Source organism: Neoarius graeffei, chromosome 1 (genome assembly GCF_027579695.1).
Source record: "Neoarius graeffei isolate fNeoGra1 chromosome 1, fNeoGra1.pri, whole genome shotgun sequence".
NCBI classification, from domain to species: Eukaryota; Metazoa; Chordata; class Actinopteri; order Siluriformes; family Ariidae; genus Neoarius; species Neoarius graeffei.
The window spans coordinates 58,640,372-58,666,089 of NC_083569.1; the positions used below are offsets into that span (position 1 = coordinate 58,640,372).

Consider the following 25,718-nt stretch of genomic DNA (forward strand, 5'->3'; position numbering starts at 1 on the left):
GTTTTCATTGTTGTGCTCTGTGAGAAGTGCACAAAGTGCACAGAACACTTAGAAGCATAATTATCTATAATAGAATATAGATAAAAACTAGTACAACAATATTCATACCTCAGTTTACCCACAGTTTATCGACTCTGGTGAAAAATAAATCCATATCTGTGTCTGCTGTGGGTGCAGTGAGGCAAGTGAAGTCCCCCTCCCACCAAAGTAACTAAAAAATTACCACTGCAAACTTTTTAATCAATAAAATACAATTTTCAGAAATGAAAACACCAATTAGGAATATTATTTCTACTAACCCCATTTCCACAAAAGTTGGGATACTTTCCAAAATGCAATAAAAACAAAAATCTGTGATTTGTTAGTTCACATGAACCTTTATTTAACTGACAAAAATACAAAGAAGGGGCGGCACGGTGGTGTAGTGGTTAGCACTGTCGCCTCACAGCAAGAAGGTCCGGGTTCGAGCCCCGTGGCCGGTGAGGGCCTTTCTGTGCGGAGTTTGCATGTTCTCCCCGTGTCCGCGTGGGTTTCCTCCGGGTGCTCCGGTTTCCCCCACAGTCCAAAGACATGCAGGTTAGGTTAACTGGTGACTCTAAATTGACCGTAGGTGTGAATGTGAGTGTGAATGGTTGTCTGTGTCTATGCGTCAGCCCTGTGATGACCTGGCGACTGGTCCAGGGTGTACCCCGCCTTTCGCCTGTAGTCAGCTGGGATAGGCTCCTGCAACCCTGTAGAACGGGATAAAGCGGCTAGAGATAATGAGATGAGAAATACAAAGAAAAGATTTTCAATAGTTTTACTGACCAACTTAATTATATTTTATAAATATAAACAAAGTTAGAATTTGATGCCTGCAACACACTCCAAAAAAAAGTTGTGTCAGACACAAAATAAGACTGAAAAGTTGATAGGATATTCAAGTAACTCCATTTTGGAAGATTCCACAATAAGCAGGTTAATTGGTAACATGATTGGGGATAAAAGGAGCAGCACCAAAGACTAAGTCTTTGCAAGCAAGAATGGGTCATGGTTCACTCTTTTGTGCCAAAATTTGTGAGAGAATTGTTAGACAATTCAAAAAGAACATTTCTCAACGCAAAACTTTAGATCTTTCAAAAGCTACAGTACCTAATATTGTGAAAAGGTTAAGGGATTTCGGAGAAATCTCTGTGTATAAAGAGCAATGTCGGAAATCTTTGATTCAAACAGTCATGTTAATGTGACAAATATTAGCCTGGGCCCGCCCATCCTAAGCGTGACGCAACACGAGGGCCTGTTGTGAGCTTTGAAGTCGCGTTAGCCAGACTAGACAAATATAGCCACATGGGCTCGGGAGTACTTTGGAAAACCGTTGACACTTAACAGAGTCTGCTGCTGTATCCAGAAATGCAACCTGAAACTGTATTACACAAACAGGAAGCCATTCATCAATTATATACAGAAATGCCGCCAATTTCTCTGGGCCTGAATCCATCTCAGATGGACCAAAAGACAATAGAAATGTGTGCTGTGATTAGATGTGTCCATATTCAGCTGATTTTTGGGAAAACCAGACATTGAGTTTTCAGTGCCAAAGGTGAACACAACCATCCAGTTTGTTATCAGAGAAGGGTGCAAAAGCCAGCATCTGTGATTGTATGGAAGGCATCAGTGCCTATGGCATGGGTGAGTTGCATGTGTGTGTGAAAGTACCATTAATATATTGGTGCATATATTGGGATTTTAGAGAGAGACATATTCATCAAGGCAATGTCTCTTCTCAGGAAGTCCATGCTTATTTCAGCAGGACAATGCCAGGCCTCATTCTGCACGGGCTAAAACAGCATGGCTTTATAGACACAGAATGCGTGTGCTTGACTGGCCTGCTGCCAGTGCAGATCTGTCTTCTATTGAGAATGTATGGCGCATCATCCTCTTTGACCTTTCTGCTGCATTTGACACCGTTGATCACTCCATTCACCTGTCATCCCTGTCAGCACTGGGGATCTGCAGGACAGCCCTAGATTGGTTCAAGTCCTACCTCTCTAGTCACTCCTTCCAGGTTACCTGGGCTGGTACAGTATCGGCACCATGCCCCCTTACCACTGGTGTCCCCCAAGGTTCAGTCCTTGGTCCGCTTCTCTTCTCCCTCTACAACCAGTCTCCTGGCCCCATTTTCTCTACTCATGGTCTATCCTACCACTGCTATGCTGATCACACTTGATTGTTTTTCTCTCTTCCTCCTTTTGACACACCGGTCTCTGCTTGCCTGCGTGACATTCATAGCTGGATGGACAACCATCACCTGAAGTTCAAACCAGGCAAGACCGAGGTGATCTACGTTCCCACTCCATCCTCTCCACCCCGGACTTCATCACCTCTCTAGGGGACATCCCTATGTCACCTTCACCCAGCGCAAAGAACCTAGGGGTGGTGTTCAATGACGGACTCTCGTCTTCGGCGAACATCACTGTAGTGACCAAGACATGCAGATTCCTTCTTTACAACATTCGAGGGATCCTCCCCTTCCTCACCACCTACTCTACTTAGCTCCTGGTCCAAGCACTGATCCTCCCCCAGTTGGACTACTGCAACTCTTTCCTCGCCGACCTCCCAGCATCTGCCATCAGACCCTTGCAAGCTCATCCAGAACACTGCAGCCCACCTGGTCTACAACCTCCCTTGTTCCTCCCATTCTACCCCTCTGCTCACTGCCCTTCACTGGCTACTTGTCATAGCTTGCATCAAATTTAAGACCTTGGTGCTACCTTACAAGGCAGTCAAGGGGTCAGGTCCAGCATACCTCCAGAGACTGATCCGCCCCTACACACCAGCCAGATCTCTACACTCTGCTAATTCTGGTCGCATGGCCCCTCCTCCTCTCTGCTTCTGCTCAGCCTGCTCAAGACTGCTGTCTGTCCTGGCTCCCCATTGGTGGAATGACCTTCCCATCGAGGTCAGATTTGCCAACTCTCTGTCCACCTTCAAGCACAGACTGAAGACCCACCTCTTCAGGCTACACCTCTCCCTTGCTTCCCTGCCCACTGTGTAATCACTTAGCTCCCTTCACTGTCTTGACCACCCCAGGCTGTGTGCTGTCTAGCCTGGTCATGATGACTTGGTGTTAGTCATTGGGGTTTTATCCTTCTCCATTTAGTTGTGCTTTGTCGACTCATTTGTATGGTTGCCTTGTTTCCTTGGCTGATTGTTGTTAATTCAACAGAATTTACATTTAAACCATCTTTAATAAAGATCAATTAACAACACTAAACTAAAAGTCAATATTTGGTGTCGGTAGTCTCAGGTACACTTTGTGTAGTTTTATAATGAAATTGGCTGGTAGTTTTTTTTTTTAGAATCTTGGAGAATCTGCCAGAGTTTTTTCTGGAGACTTTGACTGTCATACTTGCTTCGTTTTTTTTTTAAATTTAAACTAATCCCTTCTAATCAGCATTCTTTTCTTTGTCTGAAAAGTTGCCTATTATGAAACACTTTACCTTCTTTACTGACATACAATCATTTTCTGTAGCATTAAATATTTTGGAAAAGTAATGTTTGGAAATCATTTATGCTGACGTAAAATGCACAAGTCATAAAATAATTATCCAAGGCAAAATTTATATTTTAAAAATAATTACGGTGACTTTTGCACAGTACCATACATCCTGTGGGGGATCCCATCCCTGTTATACAAATATTTAATCAGCATTTTTCAACTGTGTTGCCACTGATCAAATTCAGCACTACATGGTTTAGCATATGATATTTTAGGTAATTAGAATTGTTTAAAAATCTTTTCATTTGGCACTAGCCATTTTCAGTCAGATCAGTTACACTGAGCTACACTGAAGATACATACTGTATTTAAACAAATCTCAGCTTGAATAATGGTTAACTTGCAGCCAATTTAAAAATAAAAAAACAGCCAAACTTGTCACAGTCATGCGTTTTATTAATCTCATGACTAGAGTCCAAAGGAGCCGCCCTGAGACTTGAGCAAAAGATCATTTACTATAGAACGGGTAAATATAAAAATAAAATAAAATGGCGGTTACTTAGCCAACTGTTCGGTATACTTCAATATACAGACTTTCAACACAATATTCATTCCTTGCATGTCTTTGTAAATGTATGTGAATAAAACAGCATTTTTTTCTTTTTTGCTTCTGAAGTCTGTACCGGACATTCCGTTCTCTGAACATTTCCCCACTAACTTATGCTGTTCAGAAGAATAAAAATGATGTGTCATGAAATATTTATAAATTTGCTAAAGAAAAGGCTGGGAAAGACATTCTACATATTGGTCATATAAAACTGCCAAATTAAAATTGTCCGTTAATACACAAATTATTAAATATTCTTGTCTTTAAAAATGGCACCTCAACAACAGCGCAACAACATTAAAATTTCCCCCTGATGTAGATGGGCTGCTGGTATCTGTGTCAAAAAATAATCTTTACATTAAACATCACAAAATATTATTGTTACAAGGACCTTGTAAGGACGAAGAAACTTGTCCTTTTGGACACCTAGGTGTGCCACTTTTTTCTGAGTCCAAATTAGACATTCTGTTTAAAATAATTCTCTCAATGCTCATCCATCAAATATTGTCAAGAGTTAAAGAATGAATTCTTGTTGCCCTAAAAAAAAAAGGGGGGGGGGGGGGGGGGGGACACCCGTTGACAGTCACGAAAAAGAAAGTGAGTAGAAACCAGGACTCCAAATTGCTGCTCTTTGTTTTCTGTCCTCCGCATATTCATGGTGATGGAAGGACACTGTCCATCACCAATAACCTGAGAAATCCAGACTCATCTGAAGTCTGTCGTATTAAAACCATGGCACTGTATGAATACGACTGTCCTTAAGGCTCTCTCTTTACTAATGGGTTTATGCGCAGTCCTCACACAGTGTTCCAGAAGAAATTCAAGACAAGGATGCCAGTTTGAAAACGGAAGGCACACTAAGGGTAAACATGTTCCCAATGTTCTTCCTCCTTCAAGCAAGTTCATGTGTGCTGATGTTATACGAAAAAGGGATCAGAACTGAGGAACGAAGCTAAAAATGGAACTCTAATTGGACAATCATCAAAGTTGATGTTGGTGCAGGTTTCGGCTAAGGACAGACCGAACATCGGCTGTGAATCTGTAGAAAGAAGACATTTTCAACAAAAGAATGACGTTTGGTCAATAAAAGGATGATATTTTACTGTTTATGCTCAAATCCTCACCTTAGTGCATCCAACATTGGCAGAAGGTTAAGAAGTGCTGTGTCACTGGGATCACTGAACCATGACTTTATAGGTATTGCATTATCTGTGAGAAGAAAAATAACTCATTTATGGTGCAAAACTGCTCGAGAAAATGAAAATGGTCTGTGCTACTAATACTAATATAGCACTGATACTAAAGCTGTAACAAATAGTGACTCAATCCATCCATTATCTGTAGCCGCTTATCCTGTACAGCGTCGCAGGCAAGCTGGAGCCTATCCCAGCTGACTACGGGTGAAAGGCGGGGTACACCCTGGACAAGTCACCAGGTCATCACAGGGCTGACACATAGACACAGACAACCATTCACACTCACATTCACACCTACGGTCAATTTAGAGTCACCAGTTAACCTAACCTGCATGTCTTTGGACTGTGGAGGAAACCAGAGCACCCGGAGGAAACCCACGCGGACACGGGGAGAACATGCAAACTCCGCACAGAAAGGCCCTCGCCGGCCACGGGGCTCGAACCCGGACCTTCTTGCTGTGAGGCGACAGTGCTAACCACTACACCACCGTGCCGCCCTGACTCAATCCAATGTTGAATCTATTGAAGTTCATCCCAACTTTATGTTTTAGGATCACTGTAAAAATCCTAAATCAGTATACTTCGAAGAAGAAGAAAAAAAAAGTTCTTTTTCTGTGGTCATGTCCTTGTGTTACTTTGCAGCCACTGAATAAGTGACATTTCTCCATGAAGTATTTTAAGGCAGCAGGAAGTGCAGCATACAGCTTGTGAGCCCCCAAGAGAGTTCATGCCAAAAAGCTACTCATTTAGTTGAAATCCAGTAAGTCATTAAAAAACATCCATATGTTCTATTATGGTATTACTTTGGCAAATTATTCATCTCTTTTTTTTTTTTTGTACCATCAGTGTCATATACAGATCATTTCACAAAGCACTAGTATGCATTGAGGTTGTCTCTAAACTCCATTACTGTTAAACACAATGAAATCATTTAATATTTTCAAACGCTTGTGACGGATGTGAATTAACAAGCTCGTGTGCTGACCATGCAACCATGTGCACGTAGACAGACTGATCTTTCAAATGGAAAAAGCATACTGTTGCTGCCGTCACACTCAGACAGAACTGACTACGTACACACACACACACTCCTATATTTCAAAATGGAATGGAGGTAATAAAGATCGTCAGATAATCATGGGAGCCGGTATATTATAGCTTGATCTCTTACCTGGATGACTGCGATACGCTGCAGGAGAGTTATCAAGAATTGCTATACTGGAAAGATCACCATGTATGATAGAGAGGTCTTTTATATAACTACCCAGATCCAGCGTGCAATGCTGAAAAAGAGACACACAGTAAGGAAAATTTGTAGTGTCGTTACCTTTAGGCATGAATTTATAGAAAATGTAAAATGAACAACAATGTAAGCAGTATGGCAAGAGAGATATGCTGTGTCTGAATTCACTCCCTATTCACTGCATAATGCACCATTTGGGTGTCAAACATTTTGTACATACATGTCAACCTATACGGAATGTCCGTATTTTATATGGATTTGATTCAATAAACGTAGTATACGGGCATATAAATAAAGTTATATGGATTCTTTAAAAAAAAAACTTCAATATTTATTTAGAGCTATAATCAATTCCCACGATGATAAAAGAACGCATAACATTTACAAACGTACTGTACACCACAGACAGGGTACCCTCAGGATTGTTAAACCAAAATTTAAGACTTTTTAAGACTTTTTTAATGCCATTTCAAGTGAAATTTAATACCTTTGTCGCACTCATTAGGGAAGAATAAATCATATTGAGCACCAGATTAAACCTCAAATAATTACTATTTACGAGTGTTTGAAATAACAAAATTACATTTATTAAAATAATCAATCAGAATTCATTCTACTCACACCCCCTGGACACCATGCAGAGGAGAGCACCCCCATGTAAGTCCAGACAATCACCCCTCACACACACACACACACACACATGCCAGAGAAGCATTCAAAAGACAAAAAGAATAGTATAGCTATAATAGCATAGCTGCCTGCTTCTGAATTGTGGATGCAAACGAAATATGTTTACCACTTTTCATGTGAGAATCCAGAGCTGTAAGCCCCATTGTCCCTAGTTGAAAGTTTTTTTTTTTTACACAAAGTGCATAATGCCTCACGGTCATTATTTGGAACCCCCTTAAGGCCCCGGTCACACCGCCCGAACTTTGCTGGAGCGTTCCTGGAGCGGTGAAAAAAATTCATCACCGCTCGTAACCGTTCACCACCGTTTAACAAAAGTTGGCCCCCGTTAAAGCAACGCCGTATACGCTCGGCCACTGCTGATGTTTCTCGAGGGGCCCTCCTACCGCTCCGAAAGTTTTGAGCTGCACAAAATATTGCGAGCGGTGAGGAGGGGGCAATTTTCTGCCCCGGCAAAGTTCACCCCCGCTCCACCAACGCCCAGTCAAAGTTTGACACCGCTAGATGCAAGTTCGTGGACGCTTGGGTCCGCTAGGCCAACGCAGAAATCTTGAACGCTGGACCACCGCTGCTTCGCCAGCGTTGCCCGGGCGGCGATTAAACGTTGCACAAACTTCGGTGGAGCGGTTGTAAGCGTTTTACGAGCGGACACGGGGTTGCTGGAACGGTGTCGGGTGTTGAAGCAGCTATCCATGGCGGCAATGAACTTTGGTTTGGCGTTGGTATAGAGGTGTCGGAGCGGGACCAGAATTTGGCTATAAATACGGGGAGAAATGGACCAGGAGCTCATTTGGAATCGAGCTGCCGTTGAGTTCAGACCTCATCTATATCGAATTTGCTCAAAGTTACAGTAAAACTGTATCACCATGGATGCTGAGAGACTTGCTATGATTGGTGCTAAACCAACTTTATACCCCCGCCGAGCCAAAGCCCGCATGCGCAGAACGCCGCTATACCAACGCTCGCTACCGCTAAACCAACGCTAAAGCAACGCTGGCTTCAGCAGTGCACCGCTAAGCCAACGCCCGTGTTTTAGATTTTTTTTCCCATTTTGTGCGCGGTGACGAGCGTTGTCGAAATTCGGCCCCCCCTCCCTACCGTTCAAGGAACGCTCCAGCAAAGTTCGGGCAGTGTGACCGGGGCCTTAGGGTCGAGCGGCCACTTCGGGTTGAATCTGCACTTCCCCATGCTCTCTCCCCCTCACCCTCTCTGCTCTATGCGCCTGCTGCTCTCGTTTCGTGTGAACCCTTTACGGCGCGACGTGAATTTCCCGCTGTTTGCGTGTGAACGCCAGGGCAGCGCAAAACATTTTAGATTTTGCTTCATTTTCATCACAGAGAATTTAATCTAGGTTACGCAACGATGTTAGACTTTCTTTGGAAAATTAAGACCTCCGTGGAAAAAATTAAGACTTTCAAGATGAAATGTAATACTTTTAAGGCCTTAATTCTGGAAAATGAAATTCAATACTTTTTTAATACTTTTAAGACTCCGTGGGTACCCTGACAGACAGCCAGTAAAGAGTCTTATGAAATCGTGCGTTATCTTGTGGTAGCGAGACTTTGTTCCACTTTTGATCATGCGCACACCGCACTGCGAGAATCCCGCCAACCGTGAAGTCATAGACGCCGGCTTCTGCATAGAATCATACGTCATCCTCGCCCGAGAATAAAGATGCCTCATTCATGTGCTGTGTTTAACTGTACCAACAGGTTTACCGTCCAAACGAGATCACATGGGATTACCTTTCACAGGTGAGACTGGAAAAATACTTTTCATTGTATTTGGTCATTATAACGTAATTTTACGAAGAGATTTTCCTGACTTTGTGGCTAATATGAAGTCTCGTGCATAATAGCCGCTCGGTGAAACCTGTCTCCAAACAACGAAGTATTTCCTTCGTAACTACACTGATAACACTTTGTGTTTTTGTTGAACATTGGAGCTTTGTATTCATTCTGAAGGTTTATTGTTATTAATATTGAATAAAAAGTAACTGGGACATATCATTGTTAATTATCATTCAAATTTTAGGTAAATTATTTTAATTTGCATCTTATACGGATTTTATAAGGGAAATACGGATTTTGGAGGTTGGTTATACAGGTCTGATTGACCAAAGGTTGACATGTATGTTTGTAGTTCACCACACACAGCTGTACAAAAATCCACAGAGATTTCTTTCAGCTTGAAATTTGGCCGTCAGGACAGATACCGAAGATCCCAGTGAGTGAGTGATTGATTTTTTTTTTTAATGGCATGTCAACACCTAAGGCTATTTCCTGGCAAGAGCAATTCGAAAAATGTATTATAATTTCTTCATAAATAAATAATTAAAATAAATAAAAAGTTGCATAAATAAATAACTAAATCAGAAGCTTCAAATACACGTGATAAAAATTCTAAAATTTTTTGTGGTGGCACCTTGTTAAAAACATCACCCGAAGTTCGTTGAGAATAAAATAATCCCCTTGTGCCGTTTAGACCAGAACAACAAAGTAAATTATGCCTGATTGTCAGAGATGTTCTACAGAAATGGCATGATGGTGGTTCTTCACCCTTTAATTTATATAAAAAGCAACATGGGTGAGGCTTGAATGCCCAATCCGACACTTAGTATACACAACTGGATCATGTTTGGTGCAAAATGAGAATAAAAGTGTCTTATTGATGGCAGGGCTGATTTCAGACAATTTGTTTAAGATATTCATCAAATTCAGTCTGCCATTTCCTTAAAATATAAGATGCCAGTGCAGGTCTGAGGCTGGGATTTTACATTCAGTGACCTCTTTAGTGCGGACTCTTCGGGCCACGTTATCTGCCTGCTCGTTACCAGCGAGGCCAACACGGCCTGGAATCCAAAAAATAAATAATGCTCAGTTTCTGTCTTGGTAAAAGTTCAAGTTTATCTAAAATACTGACAATTACACTGCAAAAAATTGAAAACTGAATTTGAGGAGAAAATGACTTAACACTAGTGAAATTATCTTGCTGCATGGACAGATCTTTTTACTTGATAAGACATTTTAGAATAAGTTGGTTGCAATCTGGAACTAGGTTTAATAATCTCAGAATTGGTGTCTTGTATTCTTCTAATAGGAAATGCTAGATCGTTTCAACTATTTTCAAGATATTTTCACTTGCTAAGGTATCATTTTTTGCAGTGCACAGGGTGATCAATCTTTAAAAAAAAAAAAAAGACAACCCACACATGCCTGGAGACATGATCTTGAATCTGTAAAAAATTAACAAAAGGTTTTATTGTTTGGTATTGTTTATATATTCAGGTGTTAATAGCAAAGCACGGGCCTGAGCTGTACAAACTGAACTCTGTTCTGAAACGCGCAGTCTATAATGACTGTATCCAGTTACCCAAAGATCCCAATCTCATATATAAATCAAAGTAAAAATGCTGTTTAATGAACACTAAAGCCTACAAAGTAAGGTTGTATTAGGGTGGTATTTAATACAGAAAATCTTCTCATCTCATCTCATTATCTCTCGCTGCTTTATCCTTTACAGGGTTGCAGGCAAGCTGGAGCCTATCCCAGCTGACTACGGGCGAGAGGCGGGGTACACCCTGGACAAGTCGCCAGGTCATCACAGGGCTGACACATAGACACAGACAACCATTCACACTCACATTCACACCTACGGTCAATTTAGAGTCACCAGTTAACCTAACCTGCATGTCTTTGGACTGTGGGGGAAACCGGAGCACCCGGAGGAAACCCACGCGGACACAGGGAGAACATGCAAACTCCGCACAGAAAGGCCCTCGCCGGCCACGGGGATCGAACCCGGACCTTCTTGCTGTGAGGCGACAGCGCTAACTACTACACCACCGTGCCGCCCCACAGAAAATCTTATTCAATAATTCTGCATTTTTGTTTCATATTGCCAGGTAACTCAGATCTCTTATCATATAAACAAAGATCTGTTTGCTGTGCATTCTTATGCAAGTTTGTGTGTGTCTGTCTAACTGAGGCCTTATAGAGAAGTGTCTATAGTGATCAGGGAGCATGTGAGTGAGGTAGCCATATCTGACAGTCACCTGTCTGTAATATCTCCGCTTCAGGATCCCTTTGTTGTTGTCCAGCTTGTCTGCTACTGCAGAGCCATAGATTTCCATGCTAGCAGTGAACACTACGAGCTCGTACCACTGACTAACCACCTCCAAGAAGAAGTCCACATGGGGCCTTTTATGCACAAAGAATCTGACTGGGTGCTTGTCTATAACAACCTAAAAACAAAACAAGAGGAATAGAAATGAACTATATGAAAGCTTTAGTAGTGGTCTCTACATCATGCTGCTTTGAGATACCCAAGTGATGATGCTGTTAAAAAGTAGGTATTACAGACTGACTGCATAGTGAAATTAAATTTAAAGGTAGACTGCCTTTCAGATTTTAAGTGTAGGTCAGAAAAATAATTTCCGCGACAGCCAATTATTTTTGTTTAAAGCGACTGAATTCGAATCACAGATTTCCAATTTTATAATTAAAAAAAAAAAAAAAAAATAGAACAATTAATGAATTTAGGGCCACATGGCCATAAATTCTCCGCTATTTTTTCCTGCTTCACTGTGACCCAATTCAAGATACTACGTCATGCATGACATGGTGGGCTTTCCTCGTTCATGCAAGGGATTGTGGGATACAAATTTGAAACAGGAGAGAAAAATGGAGGACCTGAGCATGCGAATGAAACATGAAAGACCAACTACATTAACGGAAAGCGAGAAGACGTCATGTTGTGAAGAAAAAGAAACGCAGGACCACACTAACAAATATTGGTGCTCAGCGAGCACCTCGGTGTGATCAGCTGTTCGTTTAGCGACAGAATGACGTAACTGTCAGTGCACGGTCAAGGTAAACCTGTAGATTGCAGTAATGCAACAAGGTGGATGCCAGCTGCCGTAAAACCCAAAAGAAGAAGAAGATGGTAAACCTGCGCATGTGCACATGGACTTCCTTTGTCTGCTTGACTGCACGAGGCAAGTGATTTCATACACATTATTTGCTCGGGAATCCCCTCAAATTAAATAACTTCCCAGTCACAGGATGGCCTGATATTTTGTGAGATATTGCAGAAATAAACATACGTCACAATGACCAAATTTCAGAGGGAACTAAATTTCACAGATTTTATGAAATTGAAAGGCAGTCTAGCTTTAAGGCCTGATCAGTATAGCCAAATAATTCCAAACAATCCTCATATTTAAAAAAAAAGTAAAACTAAGACTGGAAAGCACTAGGAGAATGTAATGCAGTAAGGCCAAAAACATTTTTGTAAATATATTTCAGCAATATACCTGTAAATGCAATAATATCTACATTATCACACAGCACATTCAGGACAGTACACCTATCCCAGGTATGATTTTACACACCCAGACAAATAGCTGTTCTTGTTTTACCATTTTTTTATTGACTGAAATGTATCATTTCAGAAGTTTATCATTGCTTCTTTGAACAATGGTCTCATTGAGTAAAACAATATGTAAATGTTATGGAGTGCATTTCTTACTTTAAGGATAAAGTCTGGTGGTGTGCCCGGCCGTACTGACGGTCTCAGAATCACATCATGATGAGAGTGAATCAATGTCTCATCGAGGTCTAAAACTAGAATCTTCCGCTTTACTGCATCTGCCAAAACATGCAAACACACACACACACACACTTTGGTCAGGAACTGACGCATGTATATAAAATCTTCCATCACAATATGTGACGCTTTTCGGGCCGTTGAAAACAGTGAAGCAAAACAAAGCCTCGCTTTACCTGTTAATCAACAGCTGCCTATTCGGTTCTCTGTAGACGGCTGTATTTACTGTAAGGCTGAGTACATCTGCTGCTGTGAAAGCACTTGTCTGCTGATTTTGTAGGATCTTTACAGAAACTTTTTTTTTTAATAGCCTTATTGTATCATAGCGCATGTCGGAAACATTACACTCAAAAAAAAAAACCCACTGCAATCAAAAGAAACTTTCAACTTTTTCTAAAACACCAGTCAGAGACATAGTAACACAACAAGTTGAAAGGTGGCATGGGATATTTCAGCGTTTTCCATTTCCAGATAATGGGACGTGGAAACAACTCCAAATTACCGTTCACATCTGGATTATGTGAATCTTCTGTTATGTGGCCAATAAATGAATTGTAAAAAAGTAAGGATTTTCTGATTGTGCTGTTGCTCTTTTAACTGATAAACAATTGCTGCAAGGGGATGGGATGGGATGGGATGGATGGATGGAGCCAAGTGAAGTCTACTGTTGTGTGCCCAGCGTTCTTCAGCATGACTGCCACCCAATTCCAGGGATACTGTGCTGCCTGTATAGGGCTGGGTTTCCTTTTGGGTCTGGTTCCTCTTGAAGTTTCTCCTTCACCATTCAGAATGGAGAACAAGACCTGAATTTCTGTAATTCAGGTGTTTTCAGTCAATGGGATGACAATCAAGTGTGAGTGGGCACCCTGTTTTATTTAAAGAACAGGGATCTATCAAAATCTGATCTTCACAACACATGTTTGTGGAAGTGTATCATGGCACGAACAAAAGAGATTTCTGAGGACCTCAAAAAAAGCGTTGTTGATGCTCATCAGGCTGGAAAAGGTTACAAAACCATCTCTAAAGAGTTTGGACTCCACCAATCCACAGTCAGACAGATTGTGTACAAATGGAGGAAATTCAAGACCATTGTTACCCTCCCCAGGAGTGGTCAACCAACAAAGATCACTCCAAGAGCAAGGTGTGTCATAGTCGGCGAGGTCACAAAGGACCCCAGGGTAACTTCTGAGCAACTGAAGGCCTCTCTCACATTGGCTAATGTTAATGTTCATGAGTCCACCATCAGGAGAACACTGAACAACAATGGTGTGCATGGCAGGGTTGCAAGGAGAAAGGCACTGCTCTCCAAAAAGAACATTGCTGCTCGTCTGCAGTTTGCTAAAGATCACTTGGACAAGCCAGAAGGCTACTGGAAAAATGTTTTGTGGACAGATGAGACCAAAAAAGAACTTTCTGGTTTAAATGAGAAGCATTATGTTTGGAGAAAGGAAAACACTGCATTCCAGCATAAGAACCTTATCCCATCTGTGAAACATGGTGGTGGTAGTATCATGGTTTGGGCCTGTTTTGCTGCATCTGGGCCAGGACGGCTTGCCATCATTGACGGAACAATGAATTCTGAATTATACCAGCGAATTCTAAAGGAAAATGTCCATGAACTGAATTTCAAGAGAAGGTGGGTCATGCAGCAAGACAACGACCCTAAGCACACAAGTCGTTCTACCAAAGAATGGTTAAAGAAGAATAAAGTTAATGTTTTGGAATGGCCAAGTCAAAGTCCTGACCTTAATCCAATGGAAATGTTGTGGAAGGACCTGAAGTGAGCAGTTCATGCGAGGAAACCCACCAACATCCCAGAGTTGAAGCTGTTCTGTACGGAGGAATGGGCTAAAATTCCTCCAAGCCGGTGTGCAGGACTGATCAACAGTTACTGGAAACGTTTAGTTGCAGTTATTGCTGCACAAGGGAGTCACACCAGATACTGAAAGCAAAGGTTCACATACTTTTGCCACTCACAGATATGTAATACTGGATCATTTTCCTCAATAAATAAATGACCAAGTATAATATTTTTGTCTCATTTGTTTAACTGGGTTCTCTTTCTCTACTTTTAGGACTTGCATGAAAATCTGATGTTTTAGGTCATATTTATGCAGACATTTAGAATTTTCTATAGGGTTCGCAAACTTTCAAGCACCACTGTAAAAATGACCTGAAAAGAATAGTGTCCTAGTTCACAGGTCACTTTAAAACTCTTCACATTTTTGTAAAGGAAGAGAAAAAAGACAGAGATACTCACTGAGTCTGGTTCTAGACAATGGTGACAAAGGTAAATTGTCATATCGCACCGTCTGATATTGGATTATCTAGGACAAGAAAGAGAAAAGAAAAAGAAACAAGCAAGAAAACATGTTTATTTTCTTTCTATGGCCATTACAGACTGGGAAGGAACAGCCCACTTTGAAAGACCCGGGACATCCTGAAGAAGTCACATCAACATCTCTTGTTTCAAAAATAGCAAGAAGAAAAGTTTTTCATGGCATGGCCTCTTTAACGACAATTCGGTACAAGACATGACAGACTTCTTAGAAAAATGTAGGCTTCACACATTTTAGCTCCAGGTTCTTAGTTCCCTAAAATGTGATTAGTGTGAAAACGTGTAATATTAAAAGCACTATACAAATAAAACTGGACTGAAATAGTGTGTTCCCCTCATTTATCATAATACATTCTGCAGTCGAGCTGTACACAGAGCCTGGATGGGTTTCCCCAGAGTAGGGTTGGGAATCAAAATACCAAGTAACTGTAAAAGAAGGTTTAATTTCAGATCTGCAATAACTCTTTACTATTGCAAACAAAAGGCTAGACATCTGCAGGGATGTACAACAGCTACCTGCCAGTAGTGTGGCATAGGTTCGAATATATTAAAAGGTCTATTTTTGAACATTACATCCACAAGAGGGCAAACCAATACAACAAGATACAACTACTGGTACAGGTATATTTATTTCAACAGAACATAAGTACTTGTTTGTTATATATACTCAGCAAAAATAAAAACTTGACACTCATGATTTTTCAAATAGTGTTTAGAAACTTTTCTTGAAAGAGTTCTTGTTGTGATTATGGTTAAATGCATTGTCAAGGGCATTACGTCACACATTCATTCTACTGGTCGGGCCTACGTAGCACGTGCGAGAGCACTGCACGCTAAAATCACGTTTCCACGTGACACAAGTGACGTGACCTATTGATACACGTGCAATTGATCTCACGGTAGCAGAGTAGAGTGTCATCTCAGAAAAACAAGGTTTTACGGTTAATTATTCGTTAATTTGCAATGCCACGACTGTCAAACATTCAGCGTGAACGTGCCATTGGCATGCTGAATACGGGAACATCCGTCACTGACGTTGCGAGGGTTATGGGATGCAGTCGACAGACCATCCATAATCTCCAGACACGTCTCCATCGAACTGGCACCACAGCCGAGCGTAAGGAACCCTCCACAGAACTTGCAGGAGCTTGGTGCCATGTTGGTACAAATATGGCGGCGCATTCCCCAAGCCGTGTTCAGACGCATCATCCAATCCATGAGGAGACGTTGTATCGCAGTCGTGAACGCCCATGGAGGACACACCCGATATTGACATGATTTCATTAAGTTGTGACTCACGGTTTTTGATCATGAACATTGTTGTCGCATTTCCGGTGGAACCGATTCCATGACAAACATGATCTGTATGCTAGAGCATCTTTAATGACAAGATAATTGAATACAATCGTTATTTCAAACCTATTTTCCAAAATGTTCAAATTATTGACTTTGAAACGAGTGTAAAGTTTTTATTTTTGTTGAGTTTATTTTTAAACATGAACACCAAAGAGATATAAAAAAAAATCTTTGCGATAAAAGATCTACATAGCAAAATAAACAAATAAAATATATAGAATAATATACGTATGTAGAAAATAATATACAATATATACCGAATGGAGAGAAATGTGACAACCCTGAGGGATAATTTACAATCAACTACTATTAAAATTGAAAAGTAGACTACTTGCAGTCTTGACGCTAGTACTCCCAGAATGCTGGGGGGGGAGGGGGGAGGTAGAACTGATGTAACTGCTTCAGAACTTTAATCCACAGTCATTGACTTTCATGCCTTTTCATTTTTATTTTCAATCAGTGAACATGACTGTGAAGGCCTTTACAAAGTAAAAGTTCATTCACCGACCATTCAGGTCGCACTTTCCTCAGAAGTCATCACTTCTCCGAGGCCACCCTGAAAGAAAATTTGCACCCACGCCAGAACTCACAAGGCAGACAATCCCCCCCCCCCCCGAGTTGAATGTCTGTTTATTAGTGTGCTTGCTGCTGTGTGCCAAAGGCAAGCACACTATTGTTCTTCTTAAGTTTACTTATTCTGCCTTATTCGGACACGTTTTTTTTGGATCCACTCCTCCTCCTAGGGCGTTCGAGATAGAGACACCGTAGCAACTCTGAGACGTCTGGCCCGAAGTGGTCTAGTGTGCTTGTATACAGCTTTTGGATAAATGTGCCCGTTCTCTTGTTCTTGTCGTTTTTCTTTTGGTTTTTTCCCCATAGATCAGACCTGGTCATTTTCCGGCCCACGGGCCGCATCCGGCCCTTTGGTTCATTCTGACCGGCCCGCGTAAGGTTAATTAGAAATTACAAAATAAATGTATTTTCTAATTTTACCTCATGCATGGACTGAATGTGCATTGCTTTTATTTTGAAGTTGTGTTCAACACAAACGCAATGCGCGCGACATGAACATGACATGAAATCCCACGAAACCTAATCCCGCGATAACTACTTCCGTAATTTGTCCAGACCAACCACAAACTTGTACGTCATACTTCAAACGGTCCAGCCAATCACATAGTGTGACGTCACCAGCAGGCGCCGGAGCCCGAGCCGATCTGTAGATCTGATACCTACACCGAATCGACTGATCATCTGTCAGCTGTGCTTCGCATCTCCACCTCAGACATTCAACCTGACTTTGATGCACTCGTTAAAGACCAACAGAGACTAGATTTCTCTCACTGAACAAATAAAAAACACCAAATGAGGTGATTAGACTACAAATGTGGGCATCATTATTATAATATGATGTATCTTGCTTGATATTTGGAGTAGAAAGACAATATTGTGATGTCTTTATTGTGTTTTGGGGTGAATGTCTCATTCATCTCATCTCATTATCTGTAGCCGCTTTGTCCTGTTCTACAGGGTCGCAGGCAAGCTGGAGCCTATCCCAGCTGACTACGGGTGAAAGGCGGGGTACACCCTGGACAAGTCGCCAGGTCATCACAGGGCTGACACATAGACACAGACAACCATTCACACTCACATTCACACCTACGGTCAATTTAGAGCCACCAGTTAACCTAACCTGCATGTCTTTGGACTGTGAGGGAAACCGGAGCACCCGGAGGAAACCCACACGGACACGGGGAGAACATGCAAACTCCGCACAGAAAGGCCCTCGCCGGTCACGGGGCTCGAACCCGGACCTTCTTGCTGTGAGGCAACAGCGCTAACCACTACGCCACCGTGCCGCCTGGGGTGAATGTGCCTGAAAAAAAAAAAAAAAAGGTACAAACGTTCACATTTTGTTAACCACTGTTTTGGGAAATTTGATTGAATAAATGAAATTTTTTGTAAGGCAATCTCGTTTTTTCCATACTCTTACCAGTCTGTAAAAACGATATTTATTGCTTTATATAAAAGAAATACAATTAATATTATGCAGAATTTAGTTCAGCCTTATGGTCCGGCCCTCCACAAAATTTTCTGTTTCTCATGTGGCCCCATGGAAAAAATAATTGCCCACCCCTGCCATAGAGAATGAATAGGGCTCATGAATCGAATCGTCCTACTCAGACACGCTCCATCGCAGATGCACCAAACCTCATATGATACTTCAGGCCAACTCCCCCGACACATACATGCAATCGGTTCTGACCCGCACTCATATTTTTCCTTTCTTTTTGCTCATCCCTTTTTCCTCCATAGGCTTGCATTGATTTTTGGCCCCACTGAAAATGAATGGAGGGGCAGCACGGTGGTGTAGTGGTTAGCGCTGTCGCCTCACAGCAAGAAGGTCCGGGTTCGAGCCCAGCGGCCGGCGAGGGCCTTTCTGTGTGGAGTTTGCATGTTCTCCCCATGTCCCCGTGGGTTTCCTCCGGGTGCTCCGGTTTCCCCCACAGTCCAAAGACATGCAGGTTAGGTTAACTGGTGACTCTAAATTGAGCGTAGGTGTGAATGTGAGTGTGAATGGTTGTCTGTGTCTATGTGTCAGCCCTGTGATGACCTGGCGACTTGTCCAGGGTGTACCCCGCCTTTCGCCCGTAGTCAGCTGGGATAGGCTCCAGCTTGCCTGCGACCCTGTAGAACAGGATAAAGCGGCTACAGATAATGAGATGAGATGAAAATGAATGGTGTTTCAGGAGAAAAACTTTCATTCTCCATCAATTTTTTTAACCAAGTGACCAAACTTCAAGAAACTTCACTTGATGCCTCAGGCCAAGTCCCCGCACAGATCCATCCCCTCATCTGAGACCTGCACTCGTCTTTTCCTTGATTTTCACGCATCTCTTTTTCCCTCCATAGGCTTCCACTGATTTTTGACCCCATTCAAATGAATGGAGTTTTGCTCAGTAACACTTCACCACACATCCACCAAACTTCATACGGCGCCTCAGGTCAAATCACCATCACACACATGATATCGGTTCTGACCCGCACTCGTCTTTGTCTTGCCTCTCATCCGTCCATTTTTTCTCCATTTTGCCGCTAATCAACGGAAGCTTGACTGAGTCATTCCTCCCTTCCCCCATCGGTGATGATGCATTTGGCAAGGATCTGCTCATTTGAGACTTTGACAGCAAATCAACTTCAACTCAATGGCCACTGTATTACGAATACTTGCATGCACACACGATAGCAATTAGCATATAAGCATTCACGTGTTACCATGCTAGCTGTTAGCATGTTACCCATTACAATATCATGCCTGCTGTTAGCATGTTCATCATTAGCATGTTATCATGAGAGCTCTTAACATGTTAGGATTAGCATGGTACCATGCAGAGTTTGCATGTTTGCTGTTAGCGAGTTCGCCTGAGCATGTTAGCATGCTAACTGTTAGCATGTCGTCCTCAGCGTGTTAGCATGCTAAAAGTTAACATACTAGCCATTAGCATGTTAACCTGTTAACATGATAGCTGTCAGCATATTAGCCTCAAAGTGTTAGAATTTTAACAAATAGCATGTTAATCATTAGCATGTGAGAATGCTAGCTGTTAGCATGTTATCTATTAGCATGTTAGTATGCTAGCTGTTAGCATGTTAGCATGCTAGCTGTTAGCATGTCACCCTCAGCGTGTTAACATGCTAAAAGTTAACATACTAGCCATTAGCATGTTAGCCTGTTAGCTGTTAACATGACAGCTATCAACATATTAGCCTTAAAATGTTAGAATTTTAACAAATAGCATGTTAAGCATTAACATGTTACCATGCTAGCTGTTACCATGCTAGCTGTTACCGTGCTAGCTGTTAGCGTGCTAGCTGTTAGCATGTTAGCATGTTAACGTGCTAGCTGTTAACGTGCTAGCTGTTAGCATGTCACCCTCAGCGTGTTAGCATGCTAAAAGTTAACATACTAGCCATTAGCATGTTAGCCTGTTAGCTGTTAACATGATAGCTGTCAACATATTAGCCTTAAAGTGTTAGAATTTTAACAAATAGCATGTTAATCATTAGCATGTTAGAATGCTAGCTATTAGCATGCTAGCTGTTAGCATGCTAGTATGCTAGCTGTTAGCATGCTAGTATGCTAGCTGTTAGCATGCTAGTATGCTAGCATGTTGGCATTAGCATGTTGGCACGCTAGCTTTTAGCATGCTAGCATGCTAACTGTTCTGCTACAGCTCAGCAAGCACACTTTGCATCTTCTCTGTGGAAATGCAGTCTAGTTTGTTTTTTACAATTCAGTTATATAACCGAACTGAGAATATTCACTGACAACACAAAATGTAATATCATGTAGTATACAGACCAAAACAAAATAGCCAGAGATATGGCCATGACCTCAGACTTCAATGTTGGAAAAAGTCATCCTTATAATTATAAACAAGCTCTCAGGAAAGAGGAAATTTTGGGTACAAATGACAAGGAGACTTTCATAATCTTGTTAAAGACCCACTGACAACTTTTTACACCACATAATATGTGTATTTATTGTTTTATTGCTGTATTGTGAAATAAAACATCCAAAACTCAACTTGAATAAAGGGTCGTCTTTGTAGAAAATCAAGAATTTCAGAGCCGATTTTGTGTTTTTTGCCCCGGCTTCTACAAGCGCCATGAGCCATTTGCCCGTTTTTGCCGCTAGGGCGAGTGACGTCACATCAGTGTATGTCGTTCAGGATTGCATGAAAACAAAACATGAAGCAGGGAAGCTATCGAGATTGTCTGCCCTCACGTCTATTAAAGATTCTGTTTAAACAGCATAATGTCTTAAACATATGGTCCTGGTCACGTCACACTATTGGTCCCACTCCAAAAAACATCATGTCTAAGCTCCTGTTAGATACAGTAGCTACCAGAAGTTTAGGTCATATTTATGCAGAAATATCAAAAACTCTAAAGGGTTCACAAACTTTCAAAACATGCCGGATGACATCTTATATCTATCACTCCACACATATCATGTATATTATCCTAACTAAATATATGAAACAAGGTATTGGCCTTTCAGTTGTTGTACATTACTGGTATTAGCTGCTTTGGCCTATTGATAAGTAATATGCAATGGTATAAGACGCATTTGTGACGTTACAACAAATTTTAAACAACATACATGTATTGAATAACAACACATAGCCACGTACCCTGGCTCGTTCTCTTTTGGCAAAGGCACCACCGGACTTTCGCTTTTTGACCGCCCTTTCGGGGGGTCTGCTGTCATCTGTTTCTCTTTTGACAGATCGATTCGGCCCGGGCCTGTCAAACAACGTCGGCACAGCTGACTCCTCCAACACCAGTGGATAAGTTGGATCAAATGTTCTTCGAGTTCTGGACGACAAAGTGAAACAGTGCTCCTCGAAATGTGCTGAACAGAGACGTGACCATTTTGTTGACTTCCAGTTCGCACGTGTTTTGGAAACGTTTCTTTCCCACTCTTTTGCTATTTCAGGGTGTTTTTTCCAAGGAAAGGAATGGAGTTTCACTCCTTCCGACGTGGTGTTAGAACACCCGTAAGGCCAATTTATGCTGACAACCCAGTCCTCGCAGACGGTGTCGCAGACAGTGTCTGCGTAGCCCCCCCACCTTCGCAGACGCTCTGCGCGCACCTCCCAAAAATTGTGACCACCGCAGAAGCCTCGCAGACAGCGCCGCAGACAATAGGGCTCTGATTGGTCCACTCTACCCGCTGTACACGCACTTCCGCTTCCCTACTTTCCCGGTTTGTTTTGTTTTCACGACCGCCATTTTTAAAAACACGAGCGAAGATGGAGCAGCACGAAGAGCGGTTGATTGAGGAAGTACGTACATCTATACGACTCCAGTTCTAGTCATTATAAGTAACCGGAGGATAAACACTCCACTAACCACACCCACCAACTACTCCTAGCGACTTTGCGCCCCCTTGTGTTGTGCCGGTGAATAACATCGCGCACGCCTATTCCCCCGCTCAACGATAAATTACAACTGTCTGCGAAAAGCTATCTGCGAAAGCCTTGTCGCAAGAGCATGCAGAGGCCTGTAAGCCACACATATAATCCCTTTTCGGTTAGACGCCATTTAACTTTTTCACGCAAGGAAATCACAACAAAACCACAGCTCAATATCACAAGACTTGTGAGAACTGAACCAACATAGTGACTTGTAAACAAAAAGGACACACTGATGTGACGTCACTTCCGGCATCTCTGAATGAGCCCAGTTCAGATCCAGGTCAATCTCCCTGCGCGAAATTTAAAATTATTTCTGATGTTTAAAACGGACAGTTAAACCAAGAATTAAAACCAGAATTTATCTTTGGAGTCATATATTGTTTGTTTAAAAATTAATACGAAATGACTGTCAGTGGGTCTTTGAAAAGAGTTGAAGCTGAGAGATGGGATATTGGACAACAAGAAAGCAAGCAATGCTCATGACATGTTCATGGGTTAAATAATACGGAGTTTTATTCCTATCTTTTTAGTCCAACAAGAAAACAAGTGAGTGAGTGACTGACTGAATGAGAGAGAAGAAATCTGTGAGCAGAAGATCCGCGAGCGCACAAAGCTGAGCGCGAGAAGGGGCTGTCGGGGGAGGGGGAATTGCAAAATCTGAACATCTCATCTCATCTCATTATCTCTAGCCGCTTTATCCTTCTACAGGGTCGCAGGCAAGCTGGAGCCTATCCCAGCTGACTACGGGCGAAAGGCGGGGTACACCCTGGACAAGTCGCCAGGTCATCACAGGGCTGACACATAGACACAGACAACCATTCACACTCACATTCACACCTACGGTCAATTTAGATTCACCAGTTAACCTAACCTGCATGTCTTTGGACTGTGGGGGAAACCGGAGCACCCGGAGGAAACCCACACAGACATGGGGAGAACATGCAAACTCCGCACAGAAAGGCCCCAGGGCTCGAAATTAACTTTTTTTCTTTGTGTCCCCCAGTGGTCCCGAATTCTGTGTTGTATTGTCCCGAATGGAAGCAATAGTGTCCCCATTTTTTTCCTCTCTGAAATAACCAGTGGTTAATATTATCATATGAAGTTACTATTATATTTGTAACTATGCGATTTTGAACCCTTTATATCATTTTTACAATAAGTCACAAGACACAAGTGACACATGTCCAATACATCATCTACTTCAAAATTACAGTTATTGCATTTTCAGTTTATTAAACTTTGGCGATCTCACTGTATGAATAGATACCCGTTTATTTAAAAGGGGCCAACTAGCTCATTCAGAAAATGTTTCAACTCCCTACATCTGTAGTACACTTTAGTTGAAAATAAGACCCCTTTTATGTTTGTTTCATCTACTTATACCAGGGGTGTCAAACCTGATCCATAAAGGGCCTTGTGGCTGCAGGTTTTCATTCCAGCCATGCAGCAGCACACCTGACTTGGCTCATTCAATCAACTGAACTGTCTTCACACAGTCAAATACTTGCAGCCACACCCACCCTTGATTAAAGGGTGGGTGTGTCAGTTGATTGAATAAGCCAAATCAGGGTGCTGCTGCATGGCTGGAATGAAAACCTGCAGCCACACGGCCCTTTATGGATCAGGTTTGACACCCCTGACTTATACCTTGAATATCTGTTGGCATATATAAGGCCAACTTATCATTTTCACCATTACCGTTATCCATTTTTATGTAATATACCTGTTGCCCCATTCAGAGATGTTTTGAAAGCCATCAGCCATACCATCAATGGATGAAATGCACACCCATGTTGCAAGCAGTACAATAGAAGGTTTGACCCAAAAAACGAAATATTTTAATCCAGTCAACAGTGTAAAATAAAGGAAAAACGCCATCCAATCATATCGAGGTACCACCTCAAAATGATTGGATACTGACACGTCAATCAGACTGAAGCCCGCGACTAGCCCGGCGCTTCTGTGTGTGTGTGTGTGTGAGAGCGAGCAGAGTGTCACACAGAGCGCAGGATTCTCTCAGTGCGCTCCTTCCAAACAACGGGGATTTACACGAAAACGGAAGGAGATATTCACAAAATTCTTTCACAGTGAGCGCCACAAGGCTCTCCTGAACACACGGATGTAATTTTTTTTGTCTGTAGTGTAAAAAATGAGGTCACTAGAGCGAGTTAAAAACGAGTGACTTTTCTGCCACGTTTATAATGGGAGTCTATGAGGCTGCGCGGCTGTGCTCTCGTTACTTTCAGGCTTCTCATTCAAAAACAGTAAATCCTATCGCTCAGGTAGACACATTGTGTGAATCAGGACAAGTGTGGCTACTACTTTTGAGAAAATTGTGTGTGTGGAGTGAAAATTGGGGCTGAAAACACAGTTTAAATGAGAAAGTTTGAGCTATTTTTCCAAGCTCTCTACACTCTAACTTAACGAGCTCCACTAGTGTGTAACGCAATAGACACCCATTATAAAGCCGGAATTTCTCAGGCTTTATAAGGGGGAGGAGGGGTGGAGACGCGGGGGGTGGGAGTGTTTCTTTTCAAAATATGGCTTGCGGGAACCGTTATTCCAAAATCTTGTACTGCACCTTTAATGTAGAACTTTTTTTCTAGATCTATTTTTTTTCCATTGTCCCGGGATTGTCCCAGATATGATAATTTTGTGTCCCGATGACATTTTTTATGGTCCCCGGGACATCGGGACACCGTTAGTTTCGAGCGCTGAAAGGCCCTCGCCGGCCCCGGGGCTCAAACCCAGGACCTTCTTGCTGTGAGGCGACAGCGCTAACCACTACACCACCGTGCCGCCAAAATCTGAACATGAAATGAATAAATACTGCTCTCAAACTGAACGACCGTGTTCATGGTTAAAGACAGGAATAAAACTCCACAGAAATATAACCACTCAGCTCCCGATGAGAGTCACGCTGGCACATAGAAGAGACTTGCTGCTACATTCGAGGTGGTTTTGCCGTCTGTGTCCCACATCACTTCATGATGTCCGTTCCACAGAACTTGATTGGTTGATGCCTTTATTCGTGATGCAAAAGCTCAGAAAAATCGACATTGGTGGAAAAAAAAGGTAGTTTTTTCACTGCATAATATTCATGTTCTGTGCGAAACTACTCATCACAAAAACATCAGTTTGAAAAAATACTGACGTGAATTAATCACACACACACACACACCCAAAAAAACAAAAAAACACCCGCCCCTGGTGTGTAAAGAC

General features: G+C 42.0%; 1 protein-coding gene across 3 annotated transcripts in view; it reads right to left on the reverse strand.

The window, feature by feature from the left end:
• Positions 1 to 546: 546 nt before the first annotated feature.
• ctdnep1b (CTD nuclear envelope phosphatase 1b) overlaps positions 547 to 25,718 on the reverse strand; it is a 34,247-nt gene continuing 9,075 nt past the window's right edge. The window contains exons 2-7 of one of the 3 annotated variants that reach the window (XM_060935520.1): positions 15,079 to 15,145; positions 12,741 to 12,859; positions 11,266 to 11,454; positions 6,453 to 6,564; positions 5,210 to 5,294; positions 547 to 752 (exon numbers count right to left, since the gene is read on the reverse strand). In XM_060935520.1, the coding sequence (XP_060791503.1) occupies positions 707 to 752; positions 5,210 to 5,294; positions 6,453 to 6,564; positions 11,266 to 11,454; positions 12,741 to 12,859; positions 15,079 to 15,145 (618 nt within the window). In that variant the 3' untranslated portion in view covers positions 547 to 706. Of the gene's footprint in view, positions 753 to 3,913; positions 5,125 to 5,209; positions 5,295 to 6,452; positions 6,565 to 11,265; positions 11,455 to 12,740; positions 12,860 to 15,078; positions 15,146 to 25,718 lie in introns of those variants that run through there. The other 2 variants (XM_060935528.1, XM_060935511.1) reach the window with 2 other exon arrangements.